Raw genomic sequence first — 23,841 nt, forward strand, 5'->3', positions numbered from 1 at the left:
CTGGAGCTCTTTAAGCAGCACTCTTGGTCCCCTCTCCTCTCACACCAGGAATCAAAGAGGGAAGAAAAAGTCTCTTGCCTCTTCGGCAGGTCCAGACTTTTCCCTGGACTCCCTCCTGGCTAGCCGTGGTGCACTAGCCCCCTTCAGCCTGTGTTCATGCCGCCAAACCCAGTCCTCTCCCTGCAATCCGACCAACGCCAGAGCCTCATCTCCCAGCCCCCGCCCACCCCGGTGGGTGAGCAGACAAGCCTCTTGGGCTGGTGAGTGCCAGTCGGCACCGATCCTCCGTGCAGGAGTCTCTCCGCTTTGCCCTCTGCACCCCTGTGGCTGCGTTCTCCCCCGTGGCTCTGCAGCTTCCCCCCTCCACTACCCACAGTCTCAGCCCACGAAGGGGCTTCTAGTGTGTGGAAACCTTTCCTCCTTCACAGCTCCCTCCCACTGGTTCAGGTCCCATCCCTATTCTTTTGTCTCTGTTTTTTCTTTTTTTCTTTAGCCCTACCCAGGTACATGGGGAGTTTCTTGCCTTTTGGGAGGTCTGAGGTCTTCTGCCAGCATTCAGTGCATGTTCTATAGGAGCAGTTCCATGTGTAGATGTATTTCTGATGTATCTATGGGGAGGAAGGTCATCTCCACGTCTTACTCTTCCACCATCTTCTCAAATCCATCTGACATAATTTCTAGTAGCAGGGAATAGATTTACAGAATTCTTTTTTTTGAGTATTATATTTTTATTTTTTATTAAAGTACAGTTATTTACAATACTATATTAATTTTAGGTGTACAACATAGTGATTCAGTATTTTATAGTATTGAATCAGTATAGTAAAATTCTATGTTTTACTACATTTAAAGTTATTATAAAATATTGACTATTTCCCTATGACTGTTCTCTGCACTATACAATAAAACCTTGTATCTTATTTATTTTATGCATAGCAGTTGGTACCTCTTAATCTCTTACCCCATATTGCCCCTCCTCCATCCTTCTTCCCAGTGATAACCACTAGTGTGTTCTCTATATCTGTGAGTCTGTTTCTGTTTTGCTATTTTCATTCGTTTTATTTTTTAGATTCCACATATAAGTGGTAGCATACAGTAATTACCTTTCTCTGATTTTTTCACCCAGCATAATACCCTCTAGGTCCATTCAAATTTTTTCAAATGACAAAATTTCATTCTTTTCTAAGGCTGAGTAATATTTCATTGTATATACACCACAGCTTCTGTATCCAATCATCTGTTTATGGACACTAAGGTTGCTTCCATATCTTGACTATTGTAAATAATGCTGCTATGAACATTGGGGTGCATATATTTTTTCCAAATCAGTGATTTTGTTCTCTTCAGATATATACACAGGGATGGAATAACTGGATCATATGGTAATGCTATTTTTAGTTTTTTGAAGAATCGCCTTAATATTTTTATAATGGCTACACCAGTGTACATTCCCACCAACAGTACAGTAGGGCTCCCTTTTCTCCACATCCTCACCAACACTTGTTATTTTTTGTGGTCCTTTTGACAATAGCCATTCTGACAGGTGTGAGGTGATGTCTCACTTTAGTTTTTATTTGGATTTCGGAGATGATTAGCAACGTTGAGCATCTTTTCATGTGCCTGTTGGCCATCTGTATGTCTTCTTTGGAAAAATGTCTACTCAGGTCTTCTGCCCATTTTTTAATTGAGTTGTTTGGCTTTTTTACGTTGAGTTGTATGTGCTGTTTATATATTTTGGACATTAACCCCATATCAGTCATATCACTAACAAATATTTTCTCCCATTCAGTAGGTTGTCTTTTCATTTTGTCAAAGGTTTCCTTTGCTGTGCAGTAGCTTTTAAGTCTAATTAGGTGTCATTTGTTTATTTTTACTTTTATTTCCTTTGCTTTGGGAAACAGATCCAAAAACATATCGCTCTGATTTATGTCAGAGTGTTCTGCCTATGTTTTCCTTTAGGAGTTTTATGGTTTACAGTCTTACATTTAGATCTTTAATTCATTTTGAATTTATTTTTTATGTCGTGTTACAGAATTTTCTAATTTCATTCTCTTATATGTAGCTGTCCAGTTTTCCCAGCACCACTTATTGAAGAGACTGTCTTTTCTCCATTGTGTATTCTTGCCTCCTTTGTTGTACATTAATTGACCATAAGTGTGTGTTTTTTCCTAGGCTCTCTATTATTTTCTATTGAGTTATGTGTCTGTTTTTGAGCCAGTACCATACTGTTCTGATTACTGTAGCTTTGTAGTATAGTCTGGATTCAGGGAGTATTATTTCTCCAGCTCTGTTTTTCTTTCTCAAGTTGTTTTGGCTATTAGGGGTCTTTTGTGTTTCCATACAAATTTTTAAATTATTTGTTGTAGTTCTGTGAAAAATGCCCTTGATACTTTGTTAGGGATTGCATTGAATCTGTAGGTTGCATTGGGTAATATAGTCATTTTAACAGTATTAATTCTTCCAATTTAAAAACAGGGTATATCTTTCAATCTGTTTGTGTCCTCCTCAATTTCTCTCATCAGTGTCTTACAGTTTTCTGAGTACATGCCTTTTACCTCCATAAGTAGCTTTATTCCTAACTATTTTATTCTTTTTGATGTGATGGTGGAAAGGATTGTTTCCTGAATTTCTCTTTCCAACAGTTCATTTTTAGTGTATAGAACTGCAACAGATTTCTTTACATTAATTTTATATCTTGCAACCTTATTGAATTCATTTATTAATTCTAGTAGTTTTTTGTGGAGATTTTAGGGTTTTGTATATATAGTATCTTTTGATTTGGAGCATTAATCCATTGACTTTTAAAGTGATTATTGATAAGTATGTACTTATTGCCATTTTGTTACTTGTTTTCTGGTGGTTTCTGTAGTTATTCTCTATTCTTTTCTTCCTCTTGTGGTTTGATGTTTTTTTAATGGTATGCTTGTGTTCCTTTCTCTCTAGTTTTTGTGTATCTATCATAGGTTTTGTTGTTGATGTTTATAAAATTATTTATTTATTTTTGGCTGTGTTTGGTCTTCATTGCTGCATGTGGGCTTTCTCTAGTTGTGGCGAGCGGGGGCTACTCTTTGTTGCGGTGTGCGGGCTTCTCATTGTGGTGGTTTCTCTTGTTGTGGAGCATGGGCTCTAGGCACACAGGCTTCAGTAGTTGTGGCACATGGTCTCAGTAGTTGTAGCTCATGGGCTTTAGAGCACAGGCTCAGTAGTTGTGGCACCCGGGCTTAGCTGCTCCACAGCATGTGGGATCTTCCCAGGCCAGGGCTCAAACCCATGTCCCCTGCATTGGCAGGTGGATTCTTAACCACTGTACCACCAGGGAAGTCCCTAGCATAGGTTTTTGATTTGAGGTTACCATGGGGTTTGTATATGTTGACCTACAACTAAATGTATAGATCATGTTCTAAACTGATAGTCATTTAAGTCAAACACGTTCTAAAAAATCTACATTTTATACTCCCCTCCCCCCACAGTTTGTGTTTTTTATGTCATATTTTATATCATCACGTCTACCCCTTAACTCTCTATTGTAATTATAGTTTATTTTACAACTGTTATCTTTTAGTCTCATACTTGCTTATGTAAATTGTTGATCCACCACATCTACTATATATTTGCTTTTACTAGCAGGACTATTTCTTTCCTATAAACTTTTACTTCTTGTTGTAACCTTTTATTTTCTACTTAGAAAATACCTTTTAACACTTCTTGTTGGGTCAGTTTAATACTGATGAACTCTTTTAGTTTTTGTTTGTCTCAGAAGTGCTTTTTCTCTTCTTCAATTCTGAATATCTTTTCTGGGTATAATATCCTAGGTTGTAGGTTTTTCACTTTCAGCACTTTAAATATATCATGCCACTCCATTCTGACCTGCAAAGTTTCTGCAGAAACATCAGCTGATAGCTTTGGGGGAGTTCCCTTGTATGTGACTCTTGTTTTTCTCTTGCTGCCTTTAAAATTCTTTCTTTGTCTTTAACTTTTGCCATTTTAATTATGATATGCCTTGGTATGTGTCTCTTTGGGTTCGTGTTGTTTGGGACTCTGTGCTCCCTGTGAATGGAAATCTCTTCTTCTTCTGGAATTTTTCAACCGTAACTTCATCAACTACATTCTTTACCTCTTACTCTCTCTCCTCTCCTTCTGTGACCCTTATGTGAATGTTAGTATGCTTGATGTTGTCCCATAGATCCCTTAAACTATCCTCTTTTTTTTTTTTTTTTTTTTGGCAGTACGCGGGCCTCTCACTGTTGTGGCCTCTCCCGTTGCGGAGCACAGGCTCCGGATGCGCAGGCTCAGCCATCATGGCTCATGGGCCCAGCCGCTCCGCGGCATGTGGGATCTTCCCAGACTGGGGCACGAAACTGTGTCCCCTGCATTGTCAGGTGGACTCTCAAACTCTGTGCCACCAGGGAAGCTCTATCCTCATTTTTTTTAAATTTTGTTTTTCTATTTGCTGTTCTGATTGGGTGGTTTCCATTAGACTATCTTCCAGGTACTTATGCCGTCTTCTGTATCACTTAGTCTGCTTCCAGTGTGTTTTTCATTTCAGTTATTGTATCCTTCAGCTCTGACCAGTTGTTTTATATTTTCTAGCTCCTTGTTAAAATTCTCATTTTGCTTGTCTATTCTTTTCCCAAGTTCAGTTAGCCTTCTTATTACTAATGGTTTGTACTCTTTATCTAGTAAATTATTTACCTCTCTTTCATTAGGGGTTTTTTTCAAAGGCAGGTTCTTTTTCTTTCATTTGAAACACATTCCTTTGTCTTCTCATTTTGTTTAACTTTCTCTGTCTCTATAGAATTAAGTGAAACTGTTACTTTTCCTGATCTTGAAGCGGTGTTCTTCTGTGGGAGTGTCCTTATGCAGTCTGTGTGTGCCCAGTGACTTTGGTGGGAGAGCTGAATCTGAAATGAGCACAGGTCACATCTTCCCCAGGTGTGTGCTGACAGCTACAACCCTAGTTGGTGGTAGGGCTGGATATGGAGGAGCTAGAGCCAGAAACAGATGTGAGCTGGGGCTTCTCCTATGATCAATGGTTGTCACCACCCTATGGGGGCTGGGGTCCAAGATGCTGGAGTAGAAGCCCTAAGGGTTGGGTCCAAGCTGGTCCCATACTCTCTAAGTGTGCACTCTCCCCCAGCAGCAGCACCTCCACCCTAGTGGAGGGCAGAGCCAGAGCAAGTGGAGTTGGAACAGTAGCCCAGTGAGGGCTGGAGTGGATTCTGGGGCAGTTGTGAGAAACCAGCCAGAGTCCCAGGCTGTTTTCAATATGCTTTCTTTGCCTTGTTCCTGGGAGTAAGGAAGTGTGCATGCATACTGTTCATGATGGAGTCTCAGTTTCTCACAGCCCCTCTAGTAAGTCCCACCAGTTTTCAAACAAGGTAAGGGGACTCATCTTCCCAGTGTGAGACCCCAGTGCTGGAATGCCAAATATGTGGCTAGAACCATATATTTGGCATCCACTCACTTCCTAGGGAGTATCTCCAAGCCTATGATATACCCCTCTACTTCTGTGTCCCCCGCTAGTAGCACAGGTCCCAAACTGATCACTTCTCCTCTCTGCCTGACTCCTTGCAGATCTTTCTTTATAGGCTTTGTTGTAGAAGAGCCTTTCTGCCAGCCTCCAGTTAGTTTTCAGTGAGAGTTGCTACACATGTAGATATATTTTTGATGTGTTTGTGGGGGGAGGTGAGCTCCCACAAATGTCCTCCTACTCTGCCATCTTGATTCCCCCTTTTTAAAATATGTTTAAAAATCACAGCATCATAATAGGCTATGTAAAGGAGGCTAGACATCTCCCCTGTTTTAATGAGGGGAAACTAGAAGCATAGTAACAAGAAAGTTAAGTGACCTGTACACAATATTCCAGGAATCAGAATGATGCAATGGGCGGTGAAAAGCAGAGAGTGATTTCTGTGCCCAAAGGACCAAAGGTAACTTTGCCCCCCTCCCTAATAGGCATAAACTAGAGTGATTCTTGAGGGGAAGAGGTATGGATCTGCTAAAATCAATTTTTTTTCCAGATCAGGCCACCCAAAACACTTTAGATTGGACCCATTTCCCAAGACCCACTCTTCTTTAAGTGTTTTGTGTTTTGGGGGTGGGGATGAGAAGAACCCAGGACTTCTTTGAGAACTTTGAATTCATGGTGATATAAGATCTTCCTTGTACTTGGAATTCTGTTCAAGGATTGCTGATTATGAAGGACACTTTATGGTTCTTTTGCTTTGTAAGGAATAATGAAGAGATTAATTACCAAGGTAATTAGTTTCAACATATCTAGTCTTTGCCAATAGTAAACTCTCATGCTGATAGGAAGATAAACTTTTGTCTTTTATAGTAGTTGATTTACTATGTTAAAGATACCTCACACAACTTAAAGAGAGCAAAAAAAAATCAGCACTCAACCTTATTTTTAGGAGCATGTTAAAATAGTGCATAATGGACAACATATTTTTTTTTTAATTGCCAACTGTGTCCTTGTTAGCATCTCTTCCTTGTATGACTAGGAAAGTTACTGATGAGTCCCATTTATTCTGCAATCACATTTCACACGGTCAAAAGTTCAGTGCCATAGTCTGCTCATGATTTTTAGTGCCATTAATCTGAATTCATTTTGTTTTCCCCATTCTCCTGTAACTTTATCATGAGATTGGTACTTAAACAAACTATATACTGATGTCTGTTTTTCCTCAATGTATTGGATGAGACTGCATTGAAATCATGATGCTTTGTCATTAATAGCATTTGTTTAACATTTGCAATAGTGGTGTACCTGTAATTCACATATTGATGTATGGTAAAATCCTAAAGGGTTTGTTCATTCAGAGAGCTGTTTCCTTGGGGGTTGGGGGGGATCCATTTCAGTGGAGTTAAGGCTTTCAAAGGTAAACGCCACCATATATTTTTTTTCTTAGCTGTGTGGGGTCTTCATTGCTGTACATGGGCTTTCTCTAGTTGTGGTGAGTGGGGGCTACTCTTCATTGTGGTGCACAGGCTTCTCATTGTAGTGGCTTCTCTTGCTGTAGAGCATGGGCTCTAAGCATGCAGCCTTCAGTAGTTGTAGCACCAAGGCTCAGTAGTTGTGATGCATGGGCTTAGTTGCTCTGCAGCATGCGGGATCTTCCCAGACCAGGGCTTGAACCTGTGCCTCCTGCATTGGCAGGTGGATTCTTAACCACTGGGCTACCAGGGAAGCCACCCCACCATGTTCTTTTTTAAGTCTAGGAGAAGCCCAAATATTTGAACCCTACAAAAAAAAAAGTCAGAAAGAGAGGCCAGTGACCCATCTGCTAGACAGAATTTGGCTTGGAACCTAGATCGTGAGACATATCTAAGCCACTTGACAGAACAAAGTGAGTTGTAGTGTCCCTAAAACATTCTGTAACTTTCAGGTCCTAGGTTTTATATTGCTTTTTAGATAGGATTTTAGGTCCTAGCTTTTTAAAATTGCAAAAGGACATTTTGCAGGTTCAGGCTAAAACAGGTCATCTTGCAGGATTTATTTTCCATTTTTTCATTCATTTATTCCTTAAATATTTATTGATCTCTAAACTTTGCATACTGGGCCCTTATGTAGTGTTACTGGGTTGGCGTGCCTTGTGTCAAATAGCTTCAACTAAGGAGGTCAAAGGAAGACCCAGACCAGTAATCTCTGTCCTTGTGATAGCAAGCAAAGAATTGCAGGCTACCACTTTGGGCTTAAGTGCAAAGCAAAGTTTACTAAAGCATAGTTACACTCTCAGAGAGAGAGTGGGCTATTTCTGTGAAGTGAAACCAGCACTCCTGTACAGGCTTAAGAGTGTTTGTAAGGAGCGTTCTGTGAGGAGGTGGGTCATGATCATGGGTGACAGGGGATCATTATTTGATTGACAGTCCCGAACTATGTAACAAGTTCATTATTGTGCATGCCCTTACCCTTAATTCACTAAGAAAAGCCTACCCAGATGGGCAAAACCACTTACAGATTTTATTATAATGATGGTATAATGAGTTTGGGTTTACTATAGGTTATACGTCTGTCTGGTCTGGGCATGTGCAGCCCAGAGAAGTTCCCTCGTGTTATTGGGTTCCCTCTTTATCTTTATCAGGATAAATTGCCCACCACCTGACCATAGTTTCACCCATTCTGGGTGGGGTCAGGGGAGGGTCCTCAGATGGTTGGGGTATAACTTGACTATTCCCCCCTTGTCTTTTTACCACTGTCACCTCCTTGCTGCTAATGTCAGGGGAGGGTCCTCAGATGGTTGGGGTATGACTCAACTACTCCCCTCTTGTCTTTTTGCTACTGTTGCCTCCTTGCTCTTAATGTCAGGGGAGGGTGCCCAGAGGGTTGGGGTGTGACTTGATAGTTTCCTTCTTGTCTTTTCACCACTGTCACCTCCTTGCTGCTAATGTCTGACTAACTACCTAACATTCCCCCCTCAAGAGTATGGGACCCAATTCTTTGTGACATGGGCGATGACTGCTCTGGCTGCTTCCTGCTGTTAAGGGGCGGAGTCTTGATTGGGTCCCTCCTCTTGCTCTCCTTCAGCTAGGAGGTAGGCTGGAGTGATGATCATCAAGGGGTCCCATGTAGATCTTGGTCTCAGGGCCAGGCTGAATGGGCTGGTAGCTACCTCGCAGAACCATTTGGAATCGAACAGCCTGTATGCGTTCTGAAATGAGTCGAACAAGTAGGTTTATGATACAAGGGCCTAATAACAAAACAAAGGCTGTCAGGACTAATGGTCCCAACAAGGGCAACAGTTATGTCCATATCTGGGTCTCCATGGAGGAGAGGAAGGTAGAAAGCCAACTAGGGCCCTGTCCTGCTCTCTCTTTCAGATCTTCTATTATTTTGATGTTTTTCTTTAAAGCCAGAAGGTTTTCTTCAACCTGGCTGGAGATATTAACATAGAAGCAGCATGTTTCATTTAACAGGGCACAGACACCCCCGGCCTCAGCTGTTATAACAGGGGTCCCAAACTCCCTGGCTGTGGATCGGTACCGGTCTGTGGCCTGTTAGGAACCAGGCCATACAGCAGGATGTGAGTGGCGGACAAGTGAGTGGAGCTTCATCTGCTGCTTCCCATCGCTCACATTACTGCCTGAACCATCCCTGCCCCCCACCCAGTCTGTGGAAAAATTGTCTTCCATGAAATTAGTCCCTGATGCCAAAAATGTTGGGGACTGCTGTGTTATAACATTGAGGGCCCTCTTATTTTGTAAAATCACCTCAGCCAGAGAATCTAGGGCTGACTGTTGCTCCTCAATGGCTGCTACCATAGCCTTCCAGGATTCCTGGACCATGATGGTAAGATTGAGAATGCTTCTCTCTAAGAGGTGTATACCCGCAAACCAAAAAATTTCCTCTAAAGACACTGTGGATCACTTCAGGCTGATCCAAATGGTGATCCCAAGTACTTTAACAGCTGTAGGAGAAGACAGCAAGACTGGATAGGGTCCCTTCCAGGTCAGCTGAAGTTGAGAACCAGGGGAGCCATCCTTCCAAGTTTTGATGAATACTTGTGTTACTGGAGAGTAGAGGCAAGGAGAAGACTCTGGGGAAGGAAGCCTTTTTACCACATGTTTCTGGAGGGCTTTTTGGAATTGTCCAAAGGAGGTGACAGAGTATGTCAGTAGGTCCCCTCATAAGAAAGGGCTACCATACAGCATTTCATAAGAGTTAAGGTTAAGTAAGGCCTTTGGGGATGTTCTGACCCTTAAAAGAGCAATAGGGAAGGCTTCCTTCCAACTAAGGGAGGTCTCTTGGGTTATTTTTCTTAAGGTATTCTTTAAATGTTGGTTGGCTCTTTCTACATTTCCTGAGGATTGGGGTCTCCAGGAAGAATGAAGGTGGTACTCAATATCTAGAGCCTTGGATATCTGCTGAATAATTTGGTAAACAAAGGCAGGACCATTATCACTCTGAAGAGACAACAGGAGGCCAAATCTAGGGATTATTTCAATTAAAAGCTTCTGGGCTACCTCCGAAGCTTTTTCTGTCCTGGTGGGGAAAGCTTCCACCCAACCAGTAAAGGTGTCCAGAAACACCAAAATGTACTTATATCCTCAGTAGGGAGGAACCATTGTAAAGTCCATTTGCTAGTCTTCCCCTGGATATGTTCTGTGTCTCTGAGCTAGAAGGGCCAATGGGGGTGGCTTATTTCCCTGAGGATTGTTAGTCAGACAAATAGGGCATGATGAGGTTACCTTATTAACTACATCGTAAAGTCCCTTCCCAGAGAAGATAGAAGAAACAATCTGGTATGAGGCATCTCTCCCTAGGTGACAGGCCTCATGCAAAAATTTAATAATTTTCCACTGGAGTGACTGGGGCAGGTGAGTTAAGTCCTCTCTCCAGTACCATCCATCTGGGTCAAGGTGGTACCCATGATTTATGGCCCATTTGATTTCCTTAGGCAGGTAAGACAGGGAAGGGAGAGAACTAAGGGAAGGAACTAAGGCACCCTCTATCACAAAGGGCTGAAGGGCTGCTTGTCGGGCAGCCTGATCAGCTAGCCGATTTCCCTTTGTTATTTCATCGTCACCCTTCTGGTGACTTCTGCAATGAATCACTGGTACATGGAAAGGCTTGAGGACTACATCCAAGAGGGAGAGAGTTTGAGGTCCATACTTAACTGGGTTGTTTTGGACCATCAGGTAGCCACATTACTTCCAGATAACAGCATGAGCATGCAGAACCAAAAAAGCATATTTAGAGTCAGTATATATATTAAGGGCCTTATTTTCAGCCATGGTTAATGCTTGGGTTAAAACAATTATTTCTGCCAATTGGGCTGAGGTCCCTGGGGGAAGAGTCCGGGCCTCAATAACCTGTGTCAAGGAGACCACCACATACCCTGCCCTTCTACATCCTTCAGAAACAAAATTACTTCCATCAGTAAACCAAACCTCCTCAGGTTTTGTAAGTGGAATATCAGTTAGATCTGGTCGGGGCAACAAGGAATGATATATTATCTTCACATTGGTGAACTGGTAGACCTTCTTCAGGTAGGGGGAGCAGGGTAGCTGGATTTAAAGAGGAACAGACCATGACACATAAGTCTGGATTCTCCAACAGTAATGCTTGATATTTGAGGATCCTGCTATCTGTGAGCAAGAAATGGCCTTTCTCTTCTGAGAGAGGTAACCTGATGGGAGGTATATACTGTCAGGGGAGGCTTCTTCCACTAATAAGGCCAAGGCAGCAACTACCCTAAGATAGTTGGGCCATCCAGTAGCCACCAGGTCCAGTCTCATTGACAAATATCCTACAGGTCTCCAGACAGGGTCAAGTTCCTGAGTTAAGATTCCTAAAGCCATCCCTTGATTTTCTGCCACAAATAGTTGGAAAGGTCTATCAGTTCTTGGGATTCCCAAGAATGGGGCCTGAGATAGTAATGTCTTTAGCTGTTAGAAATCTTGGGTTTGGTTAGGGCCCGAGAGCAGAGGTTTAGAGTCAGATTTTCCTTTCAAGGTCTCATAAAAAGGTTGTGATTTTAATCCGTAATTAGGAATCCATAGTCTGTAATACCCCATGAGGCCTAAAAAGGCTCAGAGCTGCTTTCAGATAGTTGGTTCCAGCAGATCTAAATCCCTTGTATTCTATATGGGGAGATACTTCGTTCCCCTGGGGAGAAGATTACTCCCAGATATTTGACTTCCTGCTGTGCCAATTAGACCTTAGACTTAGAAACTTTATAGCTTTTTTTGGCCAAAAAATTGAAGGTCTGGGTAGCATGAGTTAAGGCTCTCTCATGGTTTTGGGAGCAAATAAGGTCATCCACATACTGGATGATAGTCCCTTCCTCCAGGTATAGATCTTGGAGGTCCTTGGCCAGGGCCTGGGCAATAAGGTGAGGGCTGTCTCAGAACCCTTGAAGTAGGACTGTCCAGGTGAGTTGTCCTCTATTCCCTTCCTCATGCCACTCAAAAGCAAAAAGGTAGTAGGACTGGGGGTCCAGAGGTATGGAAAAGAAAGCATCCTTTAAGTCTAACACAGTAAACCAGGAGGCTGTGCCTGGGATGGTCCCCAACAAGTTGTATGGGTTGGGGACTACTGGATGGAGTGGGACAACTGCCTCATTGACAGCTCTTAAGTCTTGGACCAGTCTGTATTCTCCATTTGGCTCCTTAACAGGTAAGATAGGGATGTTGCAAGGAGAACTGTAAGGAATAAGTAGCCCGTGTTGTAAAAATCTGGATATGAGAGGCTGCAGTACCCTTTGGGCTTCTGGGCAAATTGGATATTGTTTCTTTATTTTTTTTTTTTTTTTTGCGGTATGCGGGCCTCTCACTGTTGTGGCCTCTCTGGTTGCGGAGCACAGGTTCCAGACGCGCAGGCTCAGCGCTCATGGCTCACGGGCCCAGCCGCTCCGCGGCATGTGGGATCCTCCCGGACCGGGGAACGAACCCATGTCCCCTACATTGGCAGACGGACTCTCAACCACTGCGCCACCAGGGAAGCCCTGGATATTGTTTCTGATTGGGGAAAGAGGTTGGCTCCTTTAAGGTGATAAGCACTGGGGAGGCGGTTATAGCTCTCCCTGGGATTCTATCAGCCCAGACCTGGGGGTCTACTGACAACTTATCTAAGGCTGGTGTGCCAGTTCTCAGAGGGGGCTGTGTCTCTAAGACTAAGAACTGGAGGGGTGTTACTGGGGTGGTTCCCCCAAGTAGCAATCTGGTTCCCAGCTTGCTGGGAACAGTGGAAGGGGGCATTCAGGTATGACCAGGAAGGAATGAGAGAGAGTATATCCTTCCCAGTAACAACACAAAGGGACAGTAAAGGGCCTAGTAGTAAGTTTACCTGAGACTCCTGTACCCTGACAGGAGTCGGAGAAGGGTCCAGAGAAGGAAAACTAGGACAGAGTAAGCGGCCCCTGTATCCAATAAGAAAGATATGGTCCTACCTGCCACATCCAGGTTCGCCCTTGGTTCCAATCCAGTAATACTGACGTTAAACAGGGGGGCCATTTGGAGCGGAGGGTCCCGTCAATCCAGGGTCATCTGAGGGGCTGCCCCTGGCCCCGGGGCCCTTTAGCCCAAGGGGCAGTTGGCTCCCCAACGGCCACTTTTTTGGCATTTTGGACAAGGCATCTGAGGAGGCTTGCCCTTGTGGAAGCATTCCCCCCGCCCAGTAGCCAGGCTTTCTACAAACCCAACATCCGTCTTGGCTTCTGCTGGGACGGGTCAGGGTTTCTCTGGATGGGGGTTGCCCCTGTAGGGCTGCCAATAATTGGGCCTGCCTATTTTCTTTCCTCTTTTCCCTCTCTGGGTAAGGAAACTATCTTTTAAGAGGTTGGATTAAAATTGGGTTTCTGGCAGATGGAACAAATCAAGCTCGCTTGTCTAGATGGCTAAACCCTTTTTACTAATATTTATGGAAAACAAGTCAAGTTCTAAATTACTTTACCCTCTTTTTCAAAATTTGCATTTTAAAACGATGGCAGAGATAAGGGTTCCTGAGAAGACCAGATAGCACATTGGCATCTCAAAGATACAGGCAAGTTTCTCTTAGGATGACTTTGTTTCCCCTTTGTTTAATACTTACAAGCCTCTTAAGATAAATAGGGAAGGTTTGGGAGTGGTAAAAGGATTGGTGGGCTTTGGATTATTTTTGGAGCCACACTCCTGGTTTTGTAAAGACTACATTTGTAAAACAAGGACAGTTTTGTTTTTCTTTTTTCAAAGAATCGGGTGGCTACCTCAATGATATTGAAGGACTAACATACCCATTTACCTATGTTGGAAAGTTTTACTTTTCCTCATTTAGCTTAGGGGAGAAGGCCTCTTCCAAAATTCCAATCAGGCTCTGAATATCAGCTGTGATTAATTTAGTCAGACCAGTGGCCTCCTATTTTGGTAATCTATGTACAAATATTTTTGAGGATCTTCCCTAGGTTTAAGAAATTTGTGAGGGTGGTTCCCTTGCCCCTCAAGAAATATAGTGGCCCCTAACTTAGTTAATAAACCTCTTCCCATTAAAGGGATGGGACAGTCAGGCACAAACAGAAAGGAATGTAAAAACAGCTGGCCATTGATGTTGCACAAAAGGGGTTCCAGGAAAGTGTGCCCCTGCCTTTTCCCTGACACCCCCATTACATACTCTTTATGGTTACTAAGTTTTCCAATACTTTGGGTTAAGACCGAAAAGGTTGCACCAGTATCTATAAGCAAAATTCTATCAGGAGGCCTGCCACATCAATGACCACCCAAGTCTCAACATTTATTATGGAGATGGTATCTCTAGGCAGAGCCACTTTTGGCCTCGGGCCCCCTCAGTCTTCTGATTGTGAAACCGTCAATGGCTGAGGGGCCCCCATCACTCTCTGATGTCTGGGGCATTCCTTCTTCCAATGCCCTGGCTGTTTGCAAAGGGCACATCGATCGCAACTCTCCTTCCAGTGCCCCTTTTGTCCACACAGGGTATATTGGTCCTGTCTGGGTATCCATGGGCCTAGTGGTCCAGGAAAAGCCAGCCTCACAGTTGGTGGTCTCTGAGCAGACAAAACCACTGCAATCATTTGGGCCTTTTGCATATTTCTCTCCATGCATTCAGCATTTTTGGCCATATACCTATTATTGAAAAACAAATAAGCCAATTGGAGCAAATCGTTCTTTGGAGTCTGAAGACCAGCAGTTGCTTTCTGAATTTTGCACCTGATGGCTGGGGCAGACTGGGCCATGAAATGCATAGCCAAAAGGGCCTGTACCTAGGGGGAGGAGGGATCCATATTCATTTGGGATCCATGGCCCTGTAGGGTGAGGTCCCCTAGCTGGCATTCTAGAAGTTGTAAGAACAAATGGTTTTGTACTTCTACAGAAACTCCCATGACCAGGATAGACTGAGATGTTTTCTGTGCCACTATGGTGTTTACCACAGAATATGTGACACCATATCTATTAGAAAGTCAATCAACTTATTCCTCACTGTCAATGTTACCTGGGGGCTCTTGTGGGAAAGTTAGAATCGGGCACCTCAAGTCCAAGGGAGTCCCCGGGCCTCTTAGAGGATATCGGAGCAAGGGAAATTGCCCTGCTGCGGAAACGGCTCCCGGTCCAAATTGGGTGTTCTGTCGGGTCTTAGATGGTGATACTAAACCAGGTTCCTGTGCTCCAGGGGTTAACATAGAAACTATTATTTGATCCCCATGGGTAAGGTAAATAGGAGGTGGTGACTATGTTGGCAGCATGGGTCAGAGGGCAGTTGGAACAACTGCCGGGGCAGCTTGCTCGGCCGCTGGGAGAGCTGGATAGGCTAGAGGGAGGCTTAAGTTTTGAAATAACATATCCCCACTCTCATTTTCTCCCTCTTCCCCTTGTAGAATAGGTTCCCCCTTAGGTTTTCTTTCAGACCGCTGCACCATAAGGTGACAGCCCTCTGACTCCTTTTCCTCCTGATGCAATAGCATAAATGCTTCTACATATGGAATCTCATCTCTTTTCCCTGCTCTTTTGCAAAACACTTCTAACTGCGATATCATATAATAATTGAGGGCTTCCTTGGTGGCACAGTGGTTGAGAGTCCGCCTGGCGATGCAGGGGATACGGGTTTGTGCCCCGGTCCGGGAAGATCCCACATGCCGCGGAGCGGCTAGGCCCGTGAGCCATGGCCACTGAGCCTGCGCGTCCGGAGCCTGTGCTCCGCAACCAGAGAGGCCACAACAGTGAGAGGCCCGCGTACTGCAAAAAAATAAAAATAAAAATAAAATAATTGAGTGAGCCATTCAGGGGCCATTGTTCTTCTGTTCCTAACATATATTGGATCTGTACCCTATTATAGTAGTATATCATATCTTTCTTAGTCATAGGCTCACAGCTATGTTTTGCCCATTTATCTAATATACGCCCCAAAGGGCTCTCCTTTGGGATAGATGGAGTATTTCCCATTTTTATAAGTTTTATAACACCAGAACACAAAAGACACATATTCCAACACAAAAAGCACAAATTCCAACATCAACAAAACCAAAACCAAACCCACCAAACCGGTTCCCCAACAATTCCCCTCTCCAACAGGGTACCCCAACCAAACAAACTGGTTTGTCCTGTAAAGGAAAAGCCCAAATTGAGGGGGAAATATGTTCTAATGTGCACGGCAGAGCGACTTACTCTCCAAAATCGAGTCTGTCGATTTATAGAAGTTTGTCGGTTCCTTGCTTCAACTGCCAAGAGCTGGGGTAGCCAGCGCCACTTCAGGGAATTTTGAAGGGAACACCCTCAGGACAAATGGTCCCCGCAGCTGCTAGGGCCTAGCCCCAGTATTCCCTGACTGGCGCCGCCTAGCCACAAGCAGCAAGGCTCCTGGCTGGCTAAGCTAAATTTGTTTCCGAGTCCAAGATCGCTCTGCTCGCCGCACAACAGGCCAATAAATTGGGAGACGAGGTGTTGAGACAAGGAATAGCTACTGTATTCGGAAAGCCAGCAGACTGAGAAGATGGCAGACTAGGGTCCCCCCAAAACCCATCTTATTAGGGTCTGGTTGCCAGTTTCTTTTATAGAATCAGAGAGGGAAGTAAAGTAAAAAGTCAGAATAGAGAGGGAGAGGTGGGGAGGAAGTAAAGTAAAAAGGGCCATCAGTCTTGAAAAACATCTCCTGGAATGGGAAGGGATGTGTTAATTTCTTTTTTCTTTCAGCCATTCACAGGTGGGTAGGGTTCCCTGAGGCAGGTCGTTATGTATGGCTATAATAACAAAAGCAACGAAAAGCAAATGCTAAGGTCAAAGAAACAGATCCAGCATGGAGTCAAAATTGGCTCTTCCCTGCTAAAATAGTTTTTCTAACTTTTTACAGTAGTCCCCTGTTATCCACGGGGTGGGGGTGGGGGTTACGTACCAAGAACCCCAGGGGATGTCTGACACTAGGGATAATACCAAACCCTGTTTGGTATATACTCTGCTTTTTCCTATACATACATACCTATGATAAAGTTTAATTTATGAATTAGGCACAGTAAGAGATTAACAACAATAACTAATAATAAAATAGAACAATTATAACAGTATATTGTAATAAAGTTGTATGAGTGTGTCTCTCTCTTAAATATCTTACTGTACAAATTCGGTGTCTTTTCCATCTTAACTTTTGCAGTTTGAGGTGCGACAGCAAAACTAGCATGAATTTCTTTTTCTTTCTTCACAATTTCATGGATAGAGGATTCGTTCTTACAGTAGACCTTAGCAACCTCAGCATATGATTTTTTTTCTTTCCTTAAGTCAAGAACTTTCACTTTTTCACTTAAGGGAAGCATTTTATGGCCCCTCTTCAGTATATCCAAATTGCGAGCACCACTACTCTTGCACTTTGGAGCCATTATTAAGTAAAATAAGAGTTACTTGAACACAAGCACTATGATACTGCAACAGCCAACCTGATAACAGAGATGCTGCTAAGTGACTCAGAGATGGGATATGCTGGACAAAGGGATGATTCACCTCCTGGGGTGGGATGGAATGGGATTTCACCAGATTTCATCACTCAGAATGGTGCACAATTTAAAACTTATGAATTATTTATTTATGGAGTTTTCCATTTAATATTTTTGGACTGCAGTTGACCGTGGGTAAGTGGAACTGCACACAGTGAAGCCACAATAAGGAAAGAATACTGTACATATACTTTCTTCTATAAAATTTAGATTACATTACATGTAGTCCAAATCCTTTCTTTTCTCTTTTAGTATTACACTGTGAGCATTTCCCACATCTTAAAATTTTCAAGACTGTGACTTTTGTTGGCACATCATATTTAATTAAATGTGATAACTTGTCAGTCAGCATTTATGTGTGCCTTTTTTGCTATCAGTTGTTTTATAAGCTTACTATATGTGATTAAAATTCATCTCCAATTAATCCTCAATACAAACTTTATCTAAACCTCTGGTGACACCTCTTCTTTTTTCATCTGATAAATATCTGAATCTTTGAAAAGAAAGTGGTAATAGAAACAGAAAGAGATGAGAGAAAATGGAAATAATGATAGGAAATAGTCACTAAGGCTGCTATAAGTTGGGAGATGTGGCCTTGAATGAATGTGTAATAATAACTGCAATATTTGTAATGATGGAATAAAAAAGAATTTGTTTTTTTTAAAAATACATTTTTGCCATCCTCAAGAAATAATATGTCTGTCGTTAATGCCTTGGTGCTAAGAAAAAGCCTGTTCGGAGTATTTCTTTGCTACCTGTTGTCAATCTTCTCTACTCTCATTCTCTATCTTCCTGAAGCCATGGGAATAAAGAAGAGTTCTCCTGCAGAGGAATACAACTTGCTGTGGAATGGTTTCTAGATAAAGGCCATAAAGACATTACTGTATTTGTGCCTGCGTGGAGAAAGGAGCAATCCCGCCCTGATGCACCAATTACAGGTACCATTTCATATAAGACATTTCTTCTCATCCAGAGGCAAAGCTGGCAAGATAGTTTGGGGACAGCTTGATGCTCCCAAATTAGATAATTACTTTTCTAAATTTATTAAGTATACTTAAAATGTTTTTATTAAGTATATTTTAAAGCATATTTTTCCTGATCCAAATAAACCATTTTGCTGTGGCATACAGCAGTTAAATAAAGACTTCAATTTCAAGCAAAGAATAAAGCACACAGTTGAAAAAAAGGAGTGTTTTTTCTATTTGACCACAGACTTCAGACTAAAGGGGGATGAATCTGAGTTTTCCAAAATACTAAAGAAACCATAGTAGACAATGGATCTTATTCTGTACCAGATAAGTGACTGTGGGATTTGCAGATTAGGGGGTAGAATAGAAAAAGAGAAAAGTCCCATGGCATTCAGAGCGAACTTATCCATGAGGCACAGGAGGCCCAGTGCCTAGGGCCTATGATAGATACTTTTAGGGTCCCATGTAAAAGTTTTAATTTTATTATTTTTTTAACATCAGAGGGGAAAATTGAATATAACAATGAATGTATAATAATGTACCTAACTGGATTGTTTGTTTTTATACTAACCCAGTTGTAAAGTATAATTTTTAATATTTCTTTAATGGAAGAAGGGACCCATGAAGGCAAAAGTGCCTAAAGTCCACAAAAGTCATGATGTGGCCCTATTGGCAGGAGGATCACTACATTCACTTGTAGTAGTATATGAAGCTAGCTCTTTACAGCATTTGAGAGCATAAATACCCCAGTCCTCTGAGTATCAGCTCTTGCCTGTTGTGCAAAATGAGAAGGTTCAGTGAATGGCTGTCAGAACTGTGTCATGGAGCTATCTGCCAGCTGCTGAACAGGCTCCCAGCCTCAGTCTGAGAGTGGATCCTGGCTTCTTTCCTCAGTAATTAAGAAGCTAAAAGGAAAGGGGGTCAGTACTCACGTGCTACCGCTTAATGTTTTTCCTTAGTCATGGCTTTCCCTCAGGCAGAAGGCAAAAATGTTGTCCCTAGGAGGCATGCTTTATTCTCCTTCTGGCAGACACATCCTCAGCATACTGCCCTGGTTTCTTCAGCAACCAAAAGCTGATGCTTCAGCCAAAGGGCAAAACAAGCCTCAAGAATGCTAGGATATCAGTGTTATTTCTCACTGTTCATGGTAGGTTTTAAAAACTTAGATGTCATTGAATCTATTTCCTTCATTTTATCAGAAAGAAAACTGGAATGCAAAGGGGAAGGTAACTTGCCTAAGGTCACAATCCAAATTGGTGCCATAGCCAGGAATAGAGGCCACTTTCTCTCTACGGGCAAATAATATATTAATCTAGTACCAACTTTTGTATTTGTAATATGGGGATAATGCTGTTGATTTCCAAAGGTTATTTCTACCCTCTGGCATATAATCCGTATTTCAACAGATCAAGATATCCTACGTAAACTGGAGAAGGAAAAGATTCTTGTCTTCACACCATCCAGAAGGGTCCAGGGCAGGAGAGTTGTTTGCTATGATGACCGGTTCATAGTCAAACTGGCTTTTGATTCTGATGGCATCATTGTATCCAATGATAACTACCGAGACCTTCAAATTGAAAAGCCAGAATGGAAGAAGTTTATAGAGGAGCGGTTGCTGATGTATTCTTTTGTGAATGACAAGTATGTTTCTTTCCTGTAGGCTCTGAATAGCCTAAATCCAAGTTACTACTAGGGATAGATTTCATTTCATTTCAATAAACATTTGCTGGACACTTACTGTGTACAGTGCATTATGCTGGTCACCATGGGGATAAAAGGCTGAATGAGTAACAGGACTCACCCTTAAGAGGCTCAAAGTGTACTGGAGAAGAGAAAGATTCCCACAATGTGTCATGACATGTGCTATGGTTAGAATTTTTTTAAATTGCTTTGTCTATGTGAAATGATAGGAAAAAGCCCCACAGAGGAGATAACATTTGAGATGAAGTTTCTGCAGAGGAAAGAGGGCTGCTGGGCATTTCAGGTAAAGAAGACATCATGAATAAAGCTATAAAGATGTGAAAGTGGATTGCATGTTGGGGGAACCAGCAGGCATGCCAGTATGGCTAGAACTTATAATCCACAGAAGAATGATGCACGGGAAAAATCATTCCTTTTTTGTGTTAAAGTGGAAACAGAGGGAAGAACTGCTGGCTTAGCAGAAGATAGACTTGAGGCAGGAAGGGCCATTAGAAGGCTGTGACAACAGTATAGGCAAGAGGTAGTGATGGTCTGAACTCCTGATAAGGGATAGTGGAGACAGAATGGAAGACATTTGCCTCTTGCTTGCTTGCTTTCAGATTTATGCCTCCAGATGATCCTTTAGGACGCCATGGCCCAAGCCTTGAAAACTTCTTAAGAAAGAGACCCGTTGTCCCTGAACACAAGAAGCAACCATGCCCTTATGGTGAGTACCTATGTGCAGAACCAAGTTCTGTACTGAGAGAAACATGAGAACTCTGTGAATACTTTTCTCTTCAAGGTTTCCCTTCCAAAGGGAAAATCCTGGCTTGTCCACTTTCTGAGTTAAAGTCTGTGTCTTCATGTATTATCAGTTAGGCATTTAAAGAAACATCTTAGAAATTACATGAGGAAAAGGTAACTAGGATTGAAGGAAAGAATAATTGTCACTAGTTAAAATGATGCATGTGTTCTAGCTGCCTCTCTCCTGAGCAGGGTTGCTGGGTGTAGGGAAGTGCAGAAACCCACTTGGCCTATGGAATCAGAAAGGGCAATGCCAAATTGGGTTTGGCCTGAAGAAGGACATGTCTTTCAGGCAGGTGACTGCACACTCTGTCAACTAATAATACCCTTTTCTTCCAATCTGTACTTTCCAGTTTGCTTTCAAACTTTATTTTCATTTCCTTTTTAAAATATAGTTTTCTAGAGTACTTTCATGATCTTACCCAAGTCCCTAGGATACAAATTTGTGAGCCTAATAATATGACATGGGATGCCTGGTCTGAGGCTACTTTGAATGTTCACTATTTTTGGATAGTCATTTATTTATAGGATGACTAGGTGTTTGTTCTCAACTATCATTTATTCATATCATAGAGTATTTTATGTTCATTATTTTCATTTAATCCTCACAATGACCCTATAATAAAGGTATTATTATGAGCCTTGTTTACAGAATAGGAAAATGAGGCACAGAAAGTAAAATCGCTTACCAAGGTCACGGGGCTAGTAAGTGACATAGCTGGAATTCAAACTCAGGTCTGACCGGCCTCCAAGCCGGTGCTCTTTGCACTGAACCACCCTGCCTGCTGCTGCCCTACACTGCCTCAGCATGTGGGTTATACCTAGGCAAAGTTGTGAATTACAGGAAAATGAAGGCTGTTCAATGGCTCAACTCTTAGCTTTCGCATTGCAGTTTCCTCCCCAGGTTTCCACTTCTCTCTCCCCTCACAGTGTGTGATGCCACCGTGGTGTTGTCTGTCTCCTATCTTTATGAACAGTTAATTTTCTGCCTTAACCCCAAACAGTAAAACTCTAACCTGAGTGACCAGATTGTTACGACAGCTTCTGGCACAGAGAGTTGCACTACTCTGAGAGAGAGTCTTACCACAAGGCATTATTTTTCAGGCAAAAAATGCACCTACGGCCACAAGTGCAAATACTACCATCCGGAGCGGGCCAACCAACCGCAGCGTTCGGTGGCTGATGAGCTCCGCATCAGTGCCAAACTGTCCACAGTGAAAACCATGAGTGAAGGCACCCTGGCCAAGTGTGGCACAGGGCTGTCTAGTACCAAAGGTGACATAACCTCAGAAGTCAAACGTGTGGCCCCCAAGCGCCAATCGGATCCCAGCATCCGTTCCGTGGCTGTGGAGCCTGAGGAATGGCTGTCCATTGCCCGTAAGCCTGAGGCCAGCTCTGTCCCCTCACTTGTGACTGCTCTAAGTGTCCCCACAATCCCACCCGCCAAAAGCCATGCAGTGGGTGCACTCAACACCCGTTCAGCCAGCAGCCCAGTGCCAGGATCTTCTCATTTCTCCCACCAGAAGTCCTCACTGGAGCACATGACCAGCATGCAGTACCCCCCGATCCTGGTTACCAATAGCCATGGGACCCCTATTAGCTACTCTGAGCAATACCCAAAGTTTGAGTCCTTGGGGGACCACGGCTACTATTCAATGTTAGGTGACTTCTCCAAATTGAACATCAACAGCATGCATAATAGAGAGTACTACATGGCTGAAACAGACCGGGGGTTGTACGCCCGGAATCCCAACCTCTGTCCTGACAATCGTATGAGCCATAGCAGGAACGACAGCTATTCCTCTTACAACAACCTGTATTTGGCTGTAGCTGATACTCATCCTGAAGGTAGTTTGAAGCTGCATCGCTCAGCATCTCAGAACCATCTTCAGCCTTTTCCTCATGGTTACCATGAAGCCTTAACGCGAGTGCAGAGCTATGGCCCAGAGGACTCTAAGCAAGCCCCCAACAAACAATCAGTCCCCCACTTAGTTCTACATGCCCAGCACCCGACAACTGGAGCACACTCCAGCTGTCCTGGGGACTATCCCATGCCTCCCAGTATCCATCCTGGGGCAACTCCCCAGCCAGGACGTGCCCTGGTGATGACTCGGATGGACAGCATTTCTGATTCCCGTCTGTATGAGAGCAACCCCATGAGGCAAAGACGCCCTCCTCTGTGCCGGGAACAACATGCCAGCTGGGACCCACTGCCCTGTGCAACTGACTCCTATGGCTACCACTCCTATCCCTTGAGTAACAGCCTCATGCAACCATGCTATGAGCCAGTCATGGTACGGAGCGTGCCTGAAAAGATGGAGCAGCTTTGGATGAATCCTTGGGTTGGAATGTGCAATGATTCCAGGGAGCATATGATCCCAGAGCACCAGTATCAGACCTACAAGAACCTCTGCAATATTTTCCCTTCAAACATCGTCCTTGCAGTGATGGAGAAGAATCCCCACACAGCAGATGCCCAGCAACTAGCAGCCTTGATTGTTTCTAAGCTTAGGGCTGCACGTTGACATGACATAGGACTTATTTCATTTTACAAATATAAATATGAATACCAATAATGCACTAATACTATGATAATAGTAACTAATAATTTTGTGTTACACTTTACAAGTTACAGAGTGTTTATGTCATTGATGTGCATAACAACCCTGTGAGGTAAGTCTTACTAATGTCTTGCTTTCTAGACAAGGAAACTGAAGCTCAGTGAGATTAGGTGACTTGCCGAGGTTACACTGCTAGCAAGTGACCAAGTAAAGACTCACACCCAAGTCCTCTGACTCCAAGTCCTATGCCCTTTTACACTGCACCATGCAGGTAATGGAGGACAAAACCCAGGGGAAAGGTCCAAATGCAAGAAACTCCAAGGGATTCCATTACCAACTGTTTTCTTAGTCACATATTCTATATTACAAAGTATCGATGATATATCTAATTTTAGAGAGCAAGAGCATCAGGATCAA

General features: G+C 43.0%; 1 protein-coding gene across 1 annotated transcript in view; it reads left to right on the forward strand.

Moving 5' to 3' along the window:
• The window catches only part of ZC3H12B (zinc finger CCCH-type containing 12B), a gene marked incomplete at both ends in the record, with an annotated part of 31,363 nt that extends 7,975 nt beyond the window's left edge, over nt 1-23,388 (forward strand). Inside the window, 4 exons of the mRNA XM_082681836.1 lie at nt 18,210-18,349; nt 19,786-20,020; nt 20,680-20,786; nt 21,968-23,388. Of these exons, the coding sequence (XP_082537962.1) occupies nt 18,210-18,349; nt 19,786-20,020; nt 20,680-20,786; nt 21,968-23,388 (1,903 nt within the window). The remainder of the gene's footprint in view (nt 1-18,209; nt 18,350-19,785; nt 20,021-20,679; nt 20,787-21,967) is intronic.
• Between the last annotated feature and the right edge of the window lie 453 nt (nt 23,389-23,841).

The sequence above is a fragment of the Grampus griseus genome (genome assembly GCF_964374135.1).
Source record: "Grampus griseus genome assembly, chromosome: X".
Taxonomy (NCBI): domain Eukaryota; kingdom Metazoa; phylum Chordata; class Mammalia; order Artiodactyla; family Delphinidae; genus Grampus; species Grampus griseus.